Source organism: Rhipicephalus sanguineus, unplaced genomic scaffold (assembly GCF_013339695.2).
Source record: "Rhipicephalus sanguineus isolate Rsan-2018 unplaced genomic scaffold, BIME_Rsan_1.4 Seq1022, whole genome shotgun sequence".
In the NCBI taxonomy this organism is placed as follows: domain Eukaryota; kingdom Metazoa; phylum Arthropoda; class Arachnida; order Ixodida; family Ixodidae; genus Rhipicephalus; species Rhipicephalus sanguineus.
Window position 1 is genome coordinate 63,467 of NW_023614186.1, and position 18,485 is coordinate 81,951.

The 18,485-nt window shown below is 46.4% G+C and overlaps 1 protein-coding gene across 1 annotated transcript in view; it reads right to left on the minus strand.

The window, feature by feature from the left end:
* LOC119375920 (F-box/WD repeat-containing protein 7-like) overlaps nt 1-18,485 on the minus strand; it is a 40,209-nt gene that overhangs the window by 10,567 nt on the left and 11,157 nt on the right. The window contains 6 exon segments of the mRNA XM_037645944.2: nt 2,943-3,183; nt 6,091-6,286; nt 7,060-7,355; nt 9,704-9,988; nt 10,543-10,677; nt 17,769-18,023. Coding sequence (XP_037501872.1) covers nt 2,943-3,183; nt 6,091-6,286; nt 7,060-7,355; nt 9,704-9,988; nt 10,543-10,677; nt 17,769-18,023 — 1,408 coding nt within the window.

Genomic DNA, 18,485 nt, shown 5'->3' on the forward strand with positions numbered 1-18,485 from the left:
CGCGTACCTGAAGCTTCCCCAAGCAGTGCCCCGGGGCGCCGCTGCCACACAACCCGGATCCAATCTTCCATTAGCTCGGCTGTCATCCATCCTTTCTCCTGGACTCGGACGATGACATCCTTCGGAAAACACTCATTTTTGGGCATGTTTTTCCTCTTCAGAATAATGTAGGGCGGAAGCTTGCGGCCGTCAGCTGTAATGCACAGCATCACTGTGACACGCTGCTTCTCATACCCTGTAGTCTTCACCCTCACTTCCCGGGCTCCTACCTCATTAACGGTGCATGCTCTCGGCATATCGAAAAAAACGGGCGTCTCATCGGCGTTGCCGATCTGGCCGAAATCGTAGCTGTTTAATCTGCGGAGATCCAGCACGTGTTGCTGAAAAGCAACGAGTTTGTTATCAAAATCACTTGGCAGCTTTTGACATATCGTGGTCCGGCGTCTCAAAGAAAATCCATTCCTTCGCATCATGCGCTCCGCCCAGCCACGGCTAGCACGGAACACGGCGCGGGGAATCTCCATTCTCCTCGCGATCTCCATCGCCTTTGTCTGTAGGGCATCGGCAGTGACAGCGAAGCCCCTGCTTCTTTCGCTGCGAACAAACTCGCAGACTTCCTCTTCGAGTTCGGGGTGTCGGCCCTTGCGCGGTCCCGTGAATTTCTTGCGAGTCGCGGCGCCCTTGAGAATCTGGTCCCGCTGCTTCCTCCACCTGATGATACAGGCTCGGTCCACGCCAAATTCTGCAGCAGCACTGTGGTTGCCATTGTCCTCGGCAAACGCGATCGCAGCACGCTTAAACTTCAAGTTGTAGGATGCCCTCTTTGCACTCATTTTGACCGATGTCAGGGCTATCGAACAACTGACAAAGAAACGTAAGCACGCCACCCGCCACCGCGAAGCCAGTGCAACCTGTCCGGACTTGCGGATTGGATTGCTGCCGACTCTTGTGCCGCCATCTCTTGTGTGAACCTAGCAACATACGACATGGCGGCTTCCGAGATTAGCGACTAGAGGGCGCGCTTGGCGGCCCTGACTGCGCCGTGTTCGCAGAAAGGAAAAAAAAAAAATAAAAAAGAGGGGTGCTTAGATTCGCAAGCAAACTTTTTTCCAAAATATTTATAGTGAAAACAGGGGGGGTGCTTAGAATCGGGGGGGTGCTTAGAATCGCGTAAATACGGTAGCTGAGGGCTCAGATCGCATGGAAGCACGGCAACAGCCTGAATTACGGCACCTCCGATTATGGTGGAAACGTTACTGTTTTCCAACATCGCGCGCCGAATCGAGCAAATGGGACCCGTGCTGGTGTCGCGAATTTTGGTCGCCGCTATGCCTTGGCTCTGAAAAGTTTTGTAATTCGGCTTTGTAGCAAACATCCACGTGGTGTGGCTTGTAATTGCGAGCTGCAGCCCCCAAAAATATCGGCCGACTGCCTAAAACTTGTTTCAGCAGTGCCCTGGTCGGGAAAAAAGAAAGAAAAAAGCTTTCACTTGCTGTGAATGGGCCCGTTAGTTACGCTAGCTCTCGCCTGGAAATTTATTCTATTCTTCACGGAGTCCTAAATATAGCATCTTTGAAGCTCGGGATCAGAGCGAGTGAGCTCTCCGATAACAGCCAACAAGCGTTGTCTTTTTAGGGGCGAAGCTCCTTAAGGCGGCACCCGTTCGTCCCTCGTAGTCGTAGTAGTGCGTAACCAGTCGTAACGCTAGTACCAGATCTTGACCTCCAAGGTGGTGCCGGTGGGAGATTTTTCCTGTGCGTTGTATAACAATAAAAAATTCGCAGCGTGCGCATTAACTAAAAGCCGAATTCTTCTGTCTCTCATTCCCCATTAGCAGCCATTGGCATGTTCCAGTAGGAAACGTTAGTAGAAGTAGAAGTGTAAGTGTTAGCTAAAAGCCGACTTCTGTCTCTCATTCCCATTAGCAGCCATTGTTTACCTCCAAGGTAGTGCCTGGTGAGATTTCTCCTGTGCGTGATTAAACAATAAAAATTTTGTTCAAAACGCCGTTGATTGATGAAATAAACCAACGAAAGACGGCAGATGTTTTCTAAAAGCAAAACGAAAGAACGCCAGATGTTTCTAAAGCAAAACGAAAAGACGCCAGCTGCTTAACGAAAGATGCCAGATGTTTTCTAAAGCAATGGTTTTCTAAACAATGAAAATTCACAGCGTACATGTAAAATTAAAGTGAGCTGCAAGTCGTCATAACTCATCGAACCTTTAGTATAAACGTGCCCGATCTCACGTCGGTGATGATGTACTGGGCAGAATTCACGGAAGATTCATGGTTTACCGATGAACCTCCGCAGCTTCGCCCACTCATCATCATTCACTCCGTGGATATGCTGTGATTTTTTCTTGCCGATCGGGATCGCTTGCCAGATACCAGCCTTATCGAAGACATCCGCTTCCTGAACGATCGCGATCGCTTGCAAGATAACTCAAGCTCGCTACTGCTACTGCTTCTACAGCTAATCATGCTTGTTACTTGACACGCGGCGATAACAAAAACACCATATCGGGCGCTAACGCACAGCACACGTGAGAAACTACACCGCGCAGTCACAGAACACCCTGACAACATTGCGCGATACGATGTGTCGTGGTTCATGGTTCCCGCATGCCACGCATTAGCCGGATTCTCTCCCACTTCACCGCTCCGAAGGCGATGACAGCATCGAGGTACGCCACTTCCCCGCAGCCGCACCAGCTGTTCGATTTGAAAAATGCGTTCACAAAATATCGAGCCCGCGCTACCGCGACTTTCGTTGCCTTTCAATAAAGTTACTGTGGATTTTCCCTGATGGGAGCACAGTTTCCCTGAGTTTTCCCTGAGAATTTCCAGACTACCCAAAATCCCTGAGAATTCCCGGTTTTCCCGGTCGGTAGACACCCTGTTTTAAACACAAGGCTTCCAAGTGCCAGAAGAGTCTACCCACCAGCGAGAGTTTGCAGGCACTGGCCGGTCACAATGTCCCAGACTTTGACCGTAGAGTCGGCGTTTCCTGAGACAAGAATGTTGTTTCGAAGCTCCATGCCAGATGTAAGCGACTGGTGACCCATGAGCTGGTGCCGGCAGGCACCCGTTTCTACATCCCACACCCGGATCGACGTGTCCAGGGAGCCACTGACTACGTGTACCCCATCAAACTGCAGTGAGTACACCCGGTTTGTGTGACCCTGCAAGTGCGGAAAAAAGTCGAAAGATTGAATAGCACATCGCTAAAAACAATACGTCAAATGTCTGCAATATCAATTGATACCCTTGGCAAAGCTTCAGGACTGGTCATTATCTTTTTTCTGTTTGGTTAGCGACCATTAAGGGGGGACGTGGCTTTTGGTACCAACTTTCTTATTTCTTCATGGATTTTGATGAAAATTGGCACACTTATTTGAAATGTTTTTTTAATGCTACTGTAAAAATTTCATGAATATATCTTTACAACTTTTTGATGTACAATATATTTCACCTTCTGCTCTTGTTCCGAGTCTGACTCGCTTAAAAAATGAGATAGGAAACTCGTTCAAAGTGCTATGCATTCTAAGATGTCTGATTGCGGGCATGACATTCTTAGATTTTTTTATTTGCCAACAAAATTTTTTTTAGTTTTCATTTTTCATGAGGTGACTGTGCAACAGGCATCGAGGCTTTGTGCAACTCGTCAAATAGCTAATTATCAAAAGGCCATACTGAAAAAGCAAGAATGTCACGCCCTGAACTGTGCTTCAAGGAATAGAGAACAAAAAACTGAACTGAAATAGACCCAGCGGTCAGTGAGAAATCAGCGGAACAAGCGAAGCAGGAAGCAAGAAAAGTCGTTTTGAGAAAACGGCTTTTAAAGTTGTACCAAGGATATTACTTCACTAAAAGGCACTGGGGTAGTAATCTTTTGAGTCCTTCGTAATGTGCAGTATCTTGAGTGCCCTGTCTTTAGTTTGAGGTGTGTTGCTTCCCTAAAACACAAGAAGATTGTGACCTTTGGCGTGTTTTATAAGGTTGGACCTCCTGCACATGTGGCCTTTCATCTGTTGTGCCTTTGTTTTCTTTCTTTTTTCTTAAAATCCTTTTCTGATATACAAAGGACATGTAGCATGAATTTTAAACGAAGTTATGAAGTGGTGTAATAGACATGACAAAAAACAAGATATTGTAATGCAAGTAGGCCATGTACTATGATGATTTGCCAGCTTTCTTGTAATCGTGCTCTCATTAACATAATTAACAGTCTTAATTGCAATTGATCATTGAATTATTTTTATAGGATACTAAGAGCGGCTCTCATCATGACAACCTATCCCTTCCTCCTAAATAACAGGCCAAGACATTGGTGGAATACGAATTCCTTAGCAGTTTATTCAAGACGCGAACTGGGCAGATATGAATTCATCTCCCTGTTTCACTCGTCAAGCTAATTTGTAAACCTCGCCTGCGATGCGCTTCATCATTCACCCGGTCGCGGACATGGTTTTTTGCGAGGCCTTTATTTTTTCAGATGATTCATGAGCGCTTACGGCGATACCAAGCACGGCCCCAAGCGCGCCTAAATTGCATCACCAGTGCTTTATTTCACCTCTAAGTGCTCGGCCGCATTGTCTGGGAAGTCGGCACGCGATGTGCTGGGTGGCGGCATTCGGTGACGATGCGCAATATGCCTAGGTGCGGCGACGAAAAATATGCGCGCAACGTGTTTGGCCTCGCATTTCGGGACGCCGACGCGCGCCCGCTGCGCGATGAGCTTGGCCGTGGGGTCCGCTGCCGATGCGTAAAATGACCATCCGCTGTACCGAGGAGCCGACGGGGGGAAGCGCTTCGTTGCTTGTGAAGAAGCACACTGCCGCGAGTCCGCTAACGCGTCGTTCTTGCCCGCAAAGTTCGAGGTTCGTCTCGCGTGCCAGCGCCGTGAGCGGAGTTAGGCCTAGTGACGACTCCGAGCAGTAGACGCGCCGGCCGCGGTGTCCGATGTTTCAAAGTACGTAATGCGTGGTCGCGAGTACAAAGAGTCGTCCTGCGATCATCTTCGTCACGACGTCCGAAGTACGCATAAGCAGAACCTCCAACCACGGATCCGACGAGTCAACGCTAGAGTCGGTCCGAGACGCGCGTTTGCGATGTTCGCTACGAGTGCGGCGCGCCATCGTAATCCCACCGAGCTTCCGCTAGTAGCTCCAAACTAAAACCAGAGTCATTCAATGAATGACTCTGCTAAAACGCAGTTCTTGTTCAAAGTTATCGTCTAATCGTGAACACAGAGCGATTGCGAATACGCCACGAAGTAGCGCGACAGCCGTGAGCTCGAGACGCACGAGCTGCAGACGACTATTTCCCGGAGCGAGCATCGGACCAATGGCGAGGCGCGCTGGGGCAACATGGCGTACGCGGCCAATCGGAGGGCTCGAAACGACCTTCGAACATTTGCTTTTTGTGCGCTTGTTTTCGAAGGGAGGAGCCAGCTGCGGCGGGGAATTTGAAGATGGAGAAATGCGCTTTCCGATGAGCCCAAGATATCGGCGCCCGGTGGTGTCGTTGCGGAGCTATGATTTTTTGAAAATCAGTGTTTTTTTGCGATTTCCCCGATAATTTTCGCCACCTTGGCAGGCGCAACAATTTTTTTTATAGCACTTCTACGCGGTTTTCGATGAAGGTATTTTGGAATCGGATACAAAAAGGGCTACAGAAACTGAAAATGTGATTTTCAAAAAATCGATTTTTTTTGCCATTTTTCGCGATACGAAAGCCGCGTCCCCCCTTAAATGGCACTGACACGCGCTTGATGATGCCCAATTTCGGAGGTCAAGGCAAGGATTCGTGCACACCTAGTAATGCCTCACTTTTGGCAAGTAGTAATGATAAGCGCTTTCTTTTCGGTTAACGGTATCAAAAAAGAAAGCCTTTGCAACTTTATCCCGACACATCTGCTATCGTTTCAAACGCAAAACCTTGCAAAGAGGCTGCCCTACACTTCAATAATGTGAAGCCAGGCATTTTTTATTCACTTGATCCGAAAATTAATTGCAGCAGGCCTCTAATGGCAAAGTCTGTTCCTATGAAGACGAAAGGCTGTGCATGTAGAAAGCGAGCACACCCACCTGCAATGTGTGAAGGCATTCCTCTCTTCGTGGGTCCCACACTTTGACCATGTAGTCGTACGCTCCACTGACCACCAGGCGCCCATTGTACTGAACACACCGGACGGCTGCAACGTGACCCACGAGCACGTGCAGGCACTCTCCGGTCTCGAGGTCCCAGACTCGCAACGTTGCGTCTCGAGACCCACTCACCACCCTGCAAGAACGAAAGGGAAAGCAACCTTGAATTGTACAACTAATGAGCAGAACACTGAGGAAGATTACTCCACTTTAGTAAAGGAAAACAAATAAAATGAATGATTTCTGACTTGGCTGCTTCGACCTTTGATTTCAAAAGTCGAAGCTGCAATTATAGCCCCTAGAGGAGTGCGACTTGTCACAAGCAGCGTATCAGGACTGGCCAATGCAACTTCTAACAAACACGCGATAGTTCTATTACTGAAGTCACTCTAAAATAGCTAACTTTAACATGGAAATCATTAAAGTCTAATTGCAAACACCCCTCTTGTTCTTCAGTGAAAAATCACGCTTAAACAAGGGATCACCCACCACTTTGTACTGACCAAAAAGTGCTCTGAAGATACCACATCGCTACAAGTGCCAAATTTTCAGCAGAGGATAAGGTTGAGCAGAGAACCACCGCAAAGAAATCATGTCTTGCACTCCTTCGTAGAATAAATAAATAAATAAATAAATAAATAAATAATAATAAATAAATAAATAAATAAATAAATAAATTCCATGAATCAAGGCTGCCAGCATACCTTTAGATGGATTCCCTCCCAAGAACCCAATCTACTTTGACGATCTTTGCACATTAATAATGTGTGTGAAAATGAAGGGTTTCATAGCATCTGCCAGCTAGAAAATGCACTCATAAATAAGCGATAAACGAACAACAAGGGCATAAATTGATTCCTTAACCTGCTCTACCTCTGTCACAGCGATTGAGAGATGGAAGGCACTCACTTGTTTCCATACAAGTGCATGCATCGCACTGTCGATGTGTGCCCGTAGAGAGTGTGCAGGCACATGCCCGTGTCAGCATTCCAGACACGGAGGGTGCGGTCGGTGGAGCCGCTCACTACTAAAGAGCCAGCCATTTGCGACGACCATACACCACCCGTGTGGCCAATGAGAGTGCGCAAGCAGCGCCCCGACGTTGCCGACCAAACCTTGAGGGTGTTGTCGTCCGAGCCACTCACAATACGGTTGCCCGAGAACTGTAGGCATGTGATGACGTGGTCCTCATGGCCACGCAGCACCTGCAAAACCAACAGTGACAGTGCGAAAATTGAGCAACATCCTGCAACTTATAAGATCATGTTGTTTAGGCTGATTTTAACCAGAATGTAGGGGTGTGCGAATATTCGAAATTTCGAATATTTTTCGAATAGTGTTTGCTATTCGATTCGATTCGCACTGGAATTTTACTATTCGAACTATTCGAACTTCCCAAAAACAAGTACAGTCAATGTCCGATTGAAAGTGACCCCTTCAGATTTTCAATATGCTTCACCTCATCACGCCCCGATAATGCGGCAAAGCTGCCTTTCAAGCTCCGTCACGGTCGAACATTGCCAAGACACGGTCAACGTCCGATTGAAAGTGGTCCCTAAATTTTCAATATGCTTCAGCTCATCACACCCCGGTATTGCGGCAACGCTGCCTTTCAAGCTCTGTTACGGTCGAACTTAGCCAAGACGCAGTCAACATCAGATTGGAAGTTGTCCCTAGATTTTCAGTATGCTTCACCTTATCACACCCCCGTATTGCGGCAAAGCTGCCTTTCAAGCTGCGCTGCGGTCGCAAATGTACTAACTCAAGAAAACGCTGGTTCGAACATGGAGATGAAAGATGTGGCAGAGGTGGGGACTCAATTTATGCCGTTTTGAACCTGAAATTCGGGCAGGAAGTCCGAAAAATCGGAAGCCGAAGCTTTTAGCAACCAAAATTTCAGATGTTCTCATATATCGACGTCTACAAGTCGGATTTGGAACTCCGGACTTGAAGGGAGCATACCCTTGTCCACCACATCAGTTGGGCTTCCACAGAAGTTGAAAGAGGAGGAGAGGCTGAGGAAATGGCATCTTTGCCTATCACGTGTAAAGTGTTGTCGGCAACGCTTTAGTTGCACCATATCATGTACATAAATACAATTCGGCCTCTACATTGCCTCATTCTTGATAAGACAACTATGAAACACCATCAACCAAGCGAAAAGAAACACTTTCATGTTGCTATATTATAAGAATATGCTTAGGAATCCTCTCTAACTTTTTTTCTGGAATTTCGCTTCGAAGTATTAGAAAAATATTCGAGAAATATTAGAAAAATATTCGATTCGATTCACACTCACACTTCAATATTCGACTTCGCTTTGCACCCAAAATTTTGCTATTCGCACAGCTCTACCAGAATGTCGAGGCAGGGGGGGGGGGCCTCAAGATAAACTATGCGTGGGCTCCTAACCGTGCTCCTAAAGCATGGCCCATTAAGCATGGCCCATTAAGCATTTTTGCATTCAGCACCGAAAAGGCTGCAGGGGCTGTCAATCGGACACACAATTCCTAGCTCAGTGATGACACAACACAGCCACTAAGCAAATGCGGTGGTGCCCGGCTTCTTTGCAACAATTACGGGAGTTAAGGGGGGGCACTGCGCCTGAAAACTTTTTTTTACAATTCTTTACCAATTTAAATCAAACTCGCTGAGTTTATGTATATTTGTGTGCTGATTTCAAATATGCAATTTGTTTCCTAGTACAATGTGTAGTTTTTGAATTCCATGTGCCATTTTGGGAGCCCCAGTTTGCCCAAACAGAGAGTTACAAAGTAATTAGGCACATTAGAATGACCTGGAATGAGTACAGAGTGCAAGAAAACAAGAATGGATGTTCTAAGCCCATTTGAACAAAAGTTGTGGCATGTTGAATATTCGTGGCTGAAATCCCAGCTTAGAGTAGACTAATTTGGAATGTTCATCGTGCCATAACTTTTGTTCAAATGGGTTTAGAACATCCATTCTTGTTTTCTTGCACTCTGTACTCATTGCAGGTCATTCTGATGTGCTTAATTACTTTGTAACTCTCTCAGTTTAGGCAAACTGGGGCTCCCAAAAAGCATATGAAACGTTTGATATTTTAAAAACTACATGTTATACTAGAAAAATAATTGCATATTTGAAATCTGCACACAAATATGCGTAAACTCCGCAAGTTTCATCTCAATCGACAAAGAATTTAAAAAAAAATTTCAGGACCCATGTCCCCCCTTAAAACGAGCTTCAATTGCGGGGATGGATACCTTGTGCTTATCAGCCTCCAAGGCCCTTTTCATGGTGGGAATCTGTGGTTTTTCTGCCTCAAGTCTAGCTCTCAGTCCATATCTTGAAAGCCAGTCAATCACCCAATTATGCCAACCAACAGAGCAACATGTTGCAATAGCAGCACGACAGTGTGCAAACACCAAGTACGTATGCACCCGTTAATGGACGGTGCACACAGCATGCTTGGATTGAGAATAATGACAACATGTGCATTTAAAATTAAAATTGTGCAAGCCAACAGCAAGGTTGTTGGGAAACACCCATTGTTCCAGAGTGGCCGACCTACCTTGGGTTCTCGTATGGGCTTGCAGCGCCAGTTCATTTCAACGTAGTGGTGCCGCATGAATGCCAGCTTCCATGGTATAGGAGCTACGGAGCTTGGAGATGGCGGAGACACGGAGCAGGAAGATAGTCGTCGGCCAAGCACCTCCTGCACGTCATCTAGGCCGGCCTCTCTGCACTTCTCGCGCCACAGCAGGTTGTCCTCCGCCAGGATGCGCCAATAGTGGCATGTCTGCGCCGCACGCAGCAGGTCTCGAGGCTCCAGGAATGACAGCACATACAGTGCCAGCTGTAAACCAAGGGAAGGAAAACTCAACTCGTCAGGTGCATAGGCACAGCCACCTCCTTGATATATTGCCCCGCACCCTGATTTATTTATTTTGACGTATTCGGGTATCACCCACAAAACAACTATCAGCAGCAGTTGGTGCAGGCCGCGCCACAATGTTTGGGAAGCTTTGCGGTTGTTTCAGATCCTTCTGTTTAGGTTACGCACAGGATGCAAAGAGTCAAGATTATCTGGGAGCTTACACAAGCACCAGCAGTACTGGAAGGTTTGATCGCTGATGTATAAAAGGCGACGCGTGCCGTCAGCCGATTAAGAGCGGCTGACTACTGTGATTGCCGCTATCAGTGTACAGTGTGTATTGCTTGTACTTTGACTGTTCATTTCCTGGGCACAAGTTCTCCCAATAAAAAGTTTTCAACTGTGCCAGCCTGTGTCCTGTGTACTTCACCATCCCGACCAAGTGACAATATTTAGCAGGGCCGCCTCTCACATAAGTGCACATTTCTCACATAGTATGTGAAGATCCAAAGCTTAGGTAAACGAGCTTCACGTACCTCTTTGGGCAGAAGGGAGATGAAATCCCTTTGGAATTGTGGCTCGATGACATTCATCATGTGACGCACCTGGCCTGGTTCGCAGCCTTCAATCAGCTGATCGAGCGCTACAAGTCGCTCCGAATGGCTCCATGACTGCAAGAAGAAAGAGGCAGTGTTCTAGTATGAACATCTCTACATATTTACTGTCTGGCTGAAAGCAGCAGAAAAAAAAAAAGGCAACAAAGAGCAAGACATTAGCTTTGCTGTGCTGTGACGAACAGTCTTTGCCACCAAAGCAATGCAGACTTTCTGGGAAAGCATAGGCGTGCAGTGCCTTGGTTTGGCTCGCAAATTTAATCTTGGCTACAAAAGGATGGTCCAAAATCAAGCACATTTGCAGGTAGGATAAAAACAAATGTAAAGAACCGAGTCTGCTCCTGACAGTCAGCAATGTATTCAAATTGTTGTAAACATTTGCCCCATATTAAGCAGAGTTTTTAAAAATAAAACGTTCGACTGGTACCGTCCCACCCCCCCCCCCCCCCGATGTCCCCCCCCCAATATTTGACCACCCATAAAAATCTACATGAACCACTGGACGCAGATGCAAGTTTCATAAAACTTTGCACAGAAATCTCGGGTATGTGCAAGGCAATCACCCACACACAACTATGGTATAACTTCAATGTAAGCTCATATTTGTTATATCTCAAACTGTGATGAACATTAAATACCCGCAGAGGTAAGTTTTCTTTTGTTTTAACGACTGCTCTATGACAAAAATATCCTGGTCATTACATACACACCAATTTCGAATAAAATTGGCACATTTAGCAGGCATAGGTAATGCTTTCCATAAGACAGTTTCTGTGCCTAAAACAGCACTCTGATGCGCGGTTCGATGCTCCAGAGATGTAAAGAAGCCTAAACATAATTGCAAGTTCAATTAACTTGCAAATAATGCACGTCTGTGCCAGCTGCTAGCTAAGCAGCAAATTAGCCCATACAGCTGCAGACCTTGGTGCTATTAATTAGAAAAGGAGTATAGCAATGGTCTTGAAACTCTCACATTATTGTGACTGCCAAGCAAAGCATTGCAAACATTAGACAACATGAAGGGCTAAATGTAATACAAAGCTTGGATACAAGGATAAGAAAATAGCAACAAGTTGCTAATCTGAGCATGAGCGAGAGAACCGGAAATTCAACGGCCCATTTTTCGCAAGTAATAGCCACGTTTAGACAACAGACAATGATGTTGAGGAAAGTCGGGGGAATGTATTTGTGCCTACTATTATTTGAAATGTATAAATAATAGCGGTGGGTGAATAATGAATTTGAGGTTCGAAGCGAATCCGAAGCGACTAGTGGTTGGTCGAATAATTTCGAATCGAATAGTTCAAATAGTATTTACCGCATATTATTAAGAAAATGAGCATTTTTGTCATGACCCATGCACAATATTTTTAAGGATTGGAACTAGGTATGAGTGAATGTCACTTTATTGGTTTGAAATGAAGTGGAAGCAGCCTTGAATAGTATCAAGATTTGAATAGCAGTAGGGTGCAAGTTATAAGTGGTGCAATACGGTACAATTTAAAAATTACTATACTTAGCGCATATAAGCCCATATAACACGCTTTTAAACTTATAAAAATATGTACATTTAACCTTGAAGTGTGGCTTTGCGGCAGTGCAGATTTCCCCTGGATGGGTTGTTTCACGGCACAGCAACCAGACGCCGCAGTGAAACCACCTTTACAGGGGTTTACGTGCGGTGAAAATGTAATACATATATTCGTTCATTTCGAATACTTTGAATTTTGAATAATCTAAATTCGTATCGAAGCGAATTCGAATACATTAATATCCGTTCAAATATTCGAAACGCCCATCCCTAATAAATAATAAAGAAACAGGAAATGACTGCAGAATAAAACATAACTCCCCACTAGTACTAAGATCCAACTCCAAAACCCTATGCAAAATGTGCCGTGATGCAGTACTAATTGAGCAATATCACATGTGAATGTACGGTGCCAAGCCAGGACTTGGCACCAGAACTAGAACAGGTAAGATGAGACTTGACCTGAAAGAAATGTAATAGCTGTCACAAGCTTTCAACTTTTTTTTAGAGCTGTGCGAATAGCGAAATTTTGGGTGCGAAGCGAATTTGAATATTGAAAATGAGTGCAAATCGAATCGTATATTTTTAGAATATTTCTCAAACATTTTTCGAATAATTCGAAGTGAAATTACAGAAAAAGTTGCAGAGAATCCCTAAGTATGTTCTTGTGAGATAGCAACATGAAAGTGTTTCTTTTCGCTAGGTTGATGAAGCACTGGCGGGGTGGTGTTTTATAGTTGTCTTATCAAGAATGAGGTAATGTAGAGGCCGAATTGTATTTATGTAGAAGATTTTGTGCAACCAAAGTTGCCGACAACACTTTACACGTGATAGGCAAAGATGACATTTCCTCAGCCTCTCTTCCTTTTTGAACTTCTGATGAAGCCCAACTGATGTGGTGGACAAGGGTCTGCTCCCTTCAAGTACGTAGTTCCAAATCTGCCTCGTAGATGTCAATATATAAGAACTAGGGGTGTGCAAATACCGAATAGTAAGTCTGGAATGAAATACCGAATCGAATTAAAAAAAAAAAAGCCAAATATCGAATGGAATATCAAATAACAAGTTTATTTAAAAGAAGCACGAATGTTTACAAATTCTCATGCAAAGAAAGCAGCTGTTGTACGTGATCTGAGGTCAACTTCTCCCTCCGGGCCATAACAATGTTACCAGTCGTCGAAAACAACTTTTCACTTGGTACACTTGTTGCGGGAATGCCCATGTATTTCATGGCCATCTTGCACAATCCTGGGAAGTGCTGCTTGCCTGTTTCTTTTCACAATGCTAGAGGGTCTTGGTCCTTGCTGCAAGTGGGCTCTCGAAGGTACCGCACTCCTCGATGTTGGCTGTTTCGGTGGAGCGTCTTCATTCTGATGACGCTGCCAGCTTCTCAATGCTGTCCCAGATACTGCTGACACGCTCCTTGTGAGCTGTAGATGTCGATGCTTTGACACAGTCACTGATTCTTCTTCTGGAGGGAGCTGCAACTCAGTTCTGCAAGCTCCAAGAGCCTTGTTTCCTGGAATGTTTCAGTACAGAAGAGGTTCTTAAACCTTGGGTCACAGGCGGTTGCCAGCATATACTCCTTTGCTTGTCCTGCCCTGTAAACCTTGTCCTCATGCTTTTCAGCAAATTTCTAGCAAACTCTGAGGTGTCATCATCAGCTGCAATAAAGCCTTTCAGAACCACCTGTGTTCCATACAAAAACGGTACCACTGCCGACAAAGTTGCATATTTGTGGCCACTAAGATCTTTGGTTGCCGATGCATTTGGTTCAAGAGCTTTGACTAGTCCAGCCACAGCTTTCACTCCTGTGGTGCCAGGTTGGGCACAGTTGTCTCAGAGGTGGCCAGCTCCAAACAGATGGCTTCCTTCAGCTGCACAAGATGCGAGAGCATATAGTGCTCACTATTCCACCTCGTTTCCACGTCTTGAATAAGTTCCAGAACTGAGAGCTCCATTCGTCGCTGGCAGTCCTTCAGTCTTGCCGCAGCTTGGGCACTGTGTTTGTAATAGCCAACAATTGCGTGACACTTCTTGAGAATGGCAAACACTCCTGCTGTTTCTTCCTTGGCATCTTTATAGCTAGTTGCAGTGTATGGCCCATACACTGCATTGGGACGCAAGAAATACCCCTAAGGGCCGCGCGAAAGTTTCGTGCATTGTCCGTCACCACACAGACTGGCACTTTCTGCAGTGGCAGCTCCCAGTTATCCATCATTGCTTGCAGGTGCTCCAGGATGTTGCAAGCTGTGTGGCTCTCGGTGACACTCCGGTTTTCCATCGCAAAGCTTCTCATCTCGAAGTTGGAGGTTAAATAGTGGCAGATGAGGCTGATATAACTCTGGTTAGACCTCGACGTCCACATGTCAGTTGTCAACGAGATCGACTCTACGCCTTCCTGGAAGTCCGCGAGCATTCTCTCCTTCACAGCCATGACTGTGTCTCGGTACAACTCCGGGATGATTGTCCTTGAAAACGTAGTGCAGCTGGGTATCTTGTACAAAGGCTCCATGTGGTTCATCAGCTCTTTGAAACCCCGATTTTCGACACAGCTGTAAGGCTGGAGGTCGAGCGCCAGCATTCGGGCAATCCTTGTGGTTATCGCCGTTCTCTCTCGCTGCGATAGGTCCTTGCGCGACTTCAACACATTTTTGATGAGCGGCTGTGCTCCGTCTGGTCGTCCTTGCTTACCGCTCTCTCATAAACACACTGTGCAAAGAAAAATGCTTGTTCTTGAGGCGATTCGCAAGTGGCGTCGTCGTACTCGATGGTGTGCGAAGTTTTCATGTCACAGCTTTTGCACGTTGCCTCTTGGGCCGAGTTCTTTACAAAATGTTTCCAAATGGCACTTTTCGTTTCTTCATTCATGTCGCACTTGACCAGCAGGACCGCCTGACGACGTTTTCTGGCAGCTCGCACGGATACAATTTGGTAGCAGGACACGTCAGCGTGGTTTCCAATTGCGAGGGACTTGGTGGTTTCGGATTGCCCGGAGAAATAAAGCAAATGGCCAAACGGCGCGGAGCCAGCGGTTGGATTGGATTGGATTTGTGGCCCCACCCTTTGTAACGGGCGGGCATCCACCGATGCCCTGGCCTAGAGGACTAAACAATGAAATTAAATTTAAAAATGATAAAGTTAAAAGCGCACGCAGGAGTGGTTACACACGCGTTAACTAACCACCACTTACTATGAACTAGAGGTGTGCACGGGCTCCGGGTAGCCCGAAAGCCCGAGCCCGACCCGGCCCGCGGCCGGGCTCGGGCCGGCCGACGTATATTCACCTTGGGCCCGGGCCGGGCTTGGGCCCGGCTCAAAGCCCGACTGAAGCCCTAAATATAGAGAATGAGCTGGAATTGTTTTCCAGCACGCATACAGCGCCTTTTCCGCGAAGGCCCTCTACCGCTTTTGCTTTCCATTCGCTACTTTAAACAAAAGGGGAGCAGGTAACCACTGCCTCTGTTGCACTCCGACAAACAGAGAAGTAACACCACCTGAGCTAGGGACGGCGCCACGCGACTGTTCGCGTTAGATTAAGGCCAAATCCCATATATGAGTGAAAATGCACGCGACAGCGCAAGCGACCCGACGTATATCGCCTTCGTACAAGCTGACGCTTGCATGGTCAAAAGCGCTGCACTTCGTTGAAGCCGGAATCGTTGGACTGCTTGCTGTTTTTGCACGACAATTTGTAATCTGTGCAATAGAGACTGTTCGTCGTGTGTCGCTTGATCATATTTGACATGCTCAATAAAATGCCAATTACCGGAAACGATGTTTTGTTTTCGCAGCGAACCTTCAAAAAGCCGAGCCGAGCCGGGCCGGGCCGGGCCGGGCCGGGCCCGGGATTGTGTTTTCGTATGTCGGGCCGGGCCGGCGGGCTCGCAGCCCTTTGCCGTCGGGCTCGGGCGGGCCTTCGACAAAGTCACGGGCCCGGGCTGGGCTCGGAAATACGGCCCGTGCACAGCTCTACTACGAACATGTTCACGAGAAAAGCTTCGACGAGTCAACGGAGAAGTTAAACAAGCGCCACCACTATCCCGTTACCGAAAGTAGAAGAGAAATTGGGTGGCTCTGCGGCCGAGAGGTGGCGCGAGTGCCGCCCGCCAGCTGAGTGGTGGACAACTGTACGCCGAACTTGGAACTTAGGCCGTTGTGTGCGTGTCTCCTGCCTTTGTCGCGTGTGGTTTTATTGATTCTGTTATTTTTTCTTTTTCTTTTTGAGGCCACGACACTGAGTGGTTCCCCCTTTGCAAAGGGGCAGGGCCACTACTACTAAATCATCATCATCATCATCGGCCGCGCAGTGACGCGACGCAACCAATGCTGCACGGCCCTGGAGCATGGTTTTGCAATTCATAATGGCGCGCTTTCCTTTTGTGCTCACGAATTGCAGTCTGCGATTCTTTCCAAGTGTATCTACAACTGTTGCATGTGTAGGAAGTGAGACATATAGTGCAGCCGGTGCGAGCGGCACAAACAAAAGGCTGTCTTAGTTGAGTGTTCGCGGCTCGGCTGTGTCACGACCACAATCTGCGTGCTCTCAGGTTCGTGACACTCAAACTTTGTGTAGTTTTGAACAAACTGCGCAGTCTCAAAGTATGTATGTGTTTCACCCACCAACCAAACAGACTCGCCGAATATATTGAATATTCGAGTAACACCAAACAGACTCGCCGAATATATTGAATATTCGAGTAACCGAATACTCCATATTTGATTGCAAATCGAACTATTCGACAAGTTGGAATTCGATTCGTATTTGTATATTCGAGTATTCACACACCCCTAATAAGAACATCTGAAATTTTGGATGCTAAAAAGCTTCAGTGTCCGATTTTTCGGACTTCCTGCCCAAATTTCGGGTCCCAAACAGCATTACTGAGCCCCCAATTCTGCTGCATTTTTCATCTCCATGCTGGAACCAGCGTTTTCCTAAGTTAATACACTTGCGACCGTAACGGAGCTTGAAAGGCAGCTTTGCCGCAACGCGGGAATGTGATGAGTTGAAGCACATTGAAAATCTAGGGACCACTTCTAATCGGATGTTGACTGTCTCTTGGCTGTCTGCCCGTACAGAGCTTGAAAGGCAGCTTTGCCGCAATGTGGGGGTGTGATGAGGTGAAGCATATTGAAAATCTGAAGTCACTTTTAATCGGACGTGAATGTGTTTTTGGGAAGTTCGAATAGTTCGAATAGTAAAATTCCAGTGCGAATCGAATAGCAAACACTATTAGAAAAATATTCGAAATTTTGAATATTCACACACCCCTAGTTAATACATCTGCGACAGTAGCGCAGCTTGAAAGGCAGCTTTGGCCACAATACGGGGTGTTATGAGGTGAAGCATACTGAAAATCTAGGGACCACTTTTAATCGGACATTGACTGTGTCTTGGCCAAGTTCAACTGTAACTTGCCGCAATACGAGAGTGTAATGAGGTGAAGCATATTGAAAATCTGAAGAGGTCACTTTCAATCGGACGTTGACTGTATTTTTCTTTGAGAGGTTGAACTGTTCGACTAGTAAAATGCCAGTGCGAATCGATCGAACAGGCAACCACTACTCGAAAATTCAAATATTCGCACACCCCTACATTTTTTAAACTCCTCACCTGGAAAGTGCTGAGCCAAGCATCAAGCTTTGGTGGTTGAACTAGCGTAGATGGGTGCCTCGTGCGCCGAGTCGGTGCGGGCGGTGCAACGTCTCGGCTTTGTGCAGGTGTTGTGACAGCAGCAGCAGCAGTTCCAGCAGCAGTTCCGGCAGCAGTGGCAGTTCCCTCACTTACAGCCGTGTAACTTGCCTCCCAGCCGCATGGCTTCTTGCCTCCCGGCCGTTTAACTTCTTCCCGCTTACGCTTCAGCTGACTCTGCATGACACATTTGCAATACGCTTCTGGCATAATGCACACGCAACTTTACGACCCCTTCACCTTTCACTGCTTTCAACACTGCGTGCAGAGCATAACACCGCCTTCAATTTAGACTGAAGATCGTGGAAAAAGAATATCTTGAAGCAAAAAAATTGACAGGTTACTGTTACCTCGACACATACCTTAACGCCCTGCCATTTGCAACGCAGACAGGCAAGAAATATTAGCATTCAATGATGCACCTTCCAATAAAAACATCAACCTATTCACACACTTCGGGATGCTTGATCATGGGAAATGTTTGATAGTATTTCTTTTACTGTAAGTCTTTGATGTATCGAAGAAAGGATGCATATTTCTGTCAAGACATGCATGGCAAAAATGACGGGTAAATGCAGCTTTGAACAATTCACATATAAGAAGTGCGGCTCCACTGAGTAAGAAAAGAAATAGAAGTAT